Raw genomic sequence first — 1507 nt, 5'->3', positions numbered from 1 at the left:
CCTGACCACTTGAGCTATGGGATGCTTCCAGAAAATCCAAGAAGGAGGACTGAAATCCGCCATCGCGCACCACTTGCCTTATATAGAAGATCATTCGAGGGAGTACTCTTGAGATGTTTAGGGAAATATGAAGCACTCCAAGCTTTGCACGAAGCACATTCTGGAATATGTGGATCACATCAGTCTGGACCAAAGCTCCACTTTCATGTAAAAAGAATGGAATAGTATTGGCCAACGATGGTAAGAGAATGCTTGGACTATGCTCGAAGATGTAATGCTTTCCAGTTCCATGCAAATTTTATTCATCATCCTCCTGAATTGCTACATTCGACTGTTGCATCGTGCCTATTCGACGCTTGGGGATTGGAAGTTGTTGGACCGCTACCAAAATCTTCTGGCGATATTTGTATATCTTGGCCGCAACTGATTACTTCTCAAAATGGGCATAAGTTGTTGCTCTCAAGGAAGTAAAGAAGGAGAATGTGGCAAACTTCATCCAAGGAAATATAATCTATTTCTTTGGCATTCCTCATTACATAATAACATATAACGGCAATCCATTTGACAATAGGTTGATGAACACGATTTGTGATCTCTTTGGCTTTAAGCAACATAACGCTTCTATGTACAATGTTGCCGCCAATGGTCTAGCTGAGACATTCAACAAGACTCTATGCAGCTTGTTAAAGAAAGTCATCTACAAATCCAAACGAGATTAGCATGACCGAATGGAAGAAGCTCTATAGGCATATATGACAACTCACTGCACACAAACACAAGCGACCCCTTATCTACTTGTATATAGAGTCGAAGCCGTTTTACCACTCGAGCGTCAATACCTTCATTACGATTATATATTTAAGAAGGGATCACTGATGAATAAAATGATCGACTTTGATTATCAAAGTTGGAGGGTCTTGATGAGAAGAGGTTGGAAGCTCAACAGAATCTTGAATGTTATCAAGCTCAATTATCTTGCGCCTTCAATAAAAGAGTTCATCCGAGATCCTTTAAAGTAGGAGATCAAGTCCTTGCTGTACGAAGACTCATTATCACTTCTCATAAATCTGGAGGGAATTTCACTTCAAAATGGGATGGGCCATATATTGTGCAAGAAGCTTATTTAAGTGGGGTGTACAAGCTATTTGATCCAGATGGCATGAGAGTCGACCCTATCAATGGGTAGTTTATTATCATTGAAGTTGCTACGCTCCTAGACGCACGAGCCTAAACTACATGTCATGAAGCTCTTCAAATTTGAGCAAAATCTTCAAGTTGCAAAACTCCTCAAAATACGAGCTTAAATTGCAAGTTGTTACGCTCCTTAACGCAAGAGCATAAACTGCATGTTGCTCCTGGACCGCAAGAGTGTAAACTGTGTATGGCCCAAAATGAGGAGTCTTCTAAGTTGATAACCTCAAAAGAGGCGGCCTAGGCAAAAGTTATAACCTCAAAAAAAACTCACCTATTTTGAACTACGGTATAACATGATCCTCTTCACCGAGGT

General features: G+C 40.5%; 1 protein-coding gene across 1 annotated transcript; it reads left to right on the top strand.

Annotated features, from left to right (window-relative positions):
• The first annotated feature begins 237 nt into the window (after positions 1-237).
• On the top strand, positions 238-719 carry LOC138892138 (uncharacterized). The gene is made up of 2 exons (XM_070175835.1): positions 238-369; positions 465-719. The coding sequence occupies exons 1-2, from the start codon at positions 238-240 to the stop codon at positions 717-719; spliced, it is 387 nt and encodes a 128-aa protein (XP_070031936.1).
• The last annotated feature ends 788 nt before the right edge of the window (positions 720-1507 follow it).

The sequence above is a fragment of the Nicotiana tomentosiformis genome, chromosome 5 (assembly GCF_000390325.3).
Source record: "Nicotiana tomentosiformis chromosome 5, ASM39032v3, whole genome shotgun sequence".
In the NCBI taxonomy this organism is placed as follows: domain Eukaryota; kingdom Viridiplantae; phylum Streptophyta; class Magnoliopsida; order Solanales; family Solanaceae; genus Nicotiana; species Nicotiana tomentosiformis.
The sequence above is the reverse complement of the archived record's forward strand: the minus strand, read 5'-3'. Positions and strand labels throughout refer to the sequence as shown.

Excerpts from the sequence above, each read along its gene's own strand:
- LOC138892138 (XM_070175835.1), top strand. The coding sequence starts at position 238 with ATGGTAAGAGAATGCTTGGACTATGCTCGAAGATGTAATGCTTTCCAG. Across the intron at positions 370-464 it reads TCGACGCTTGGGGATTGGAA|GAAGTAAAGAAGGAGAATGT; the intron begins GTTGTTGGACCG and ends GTTGCTCTCAAG.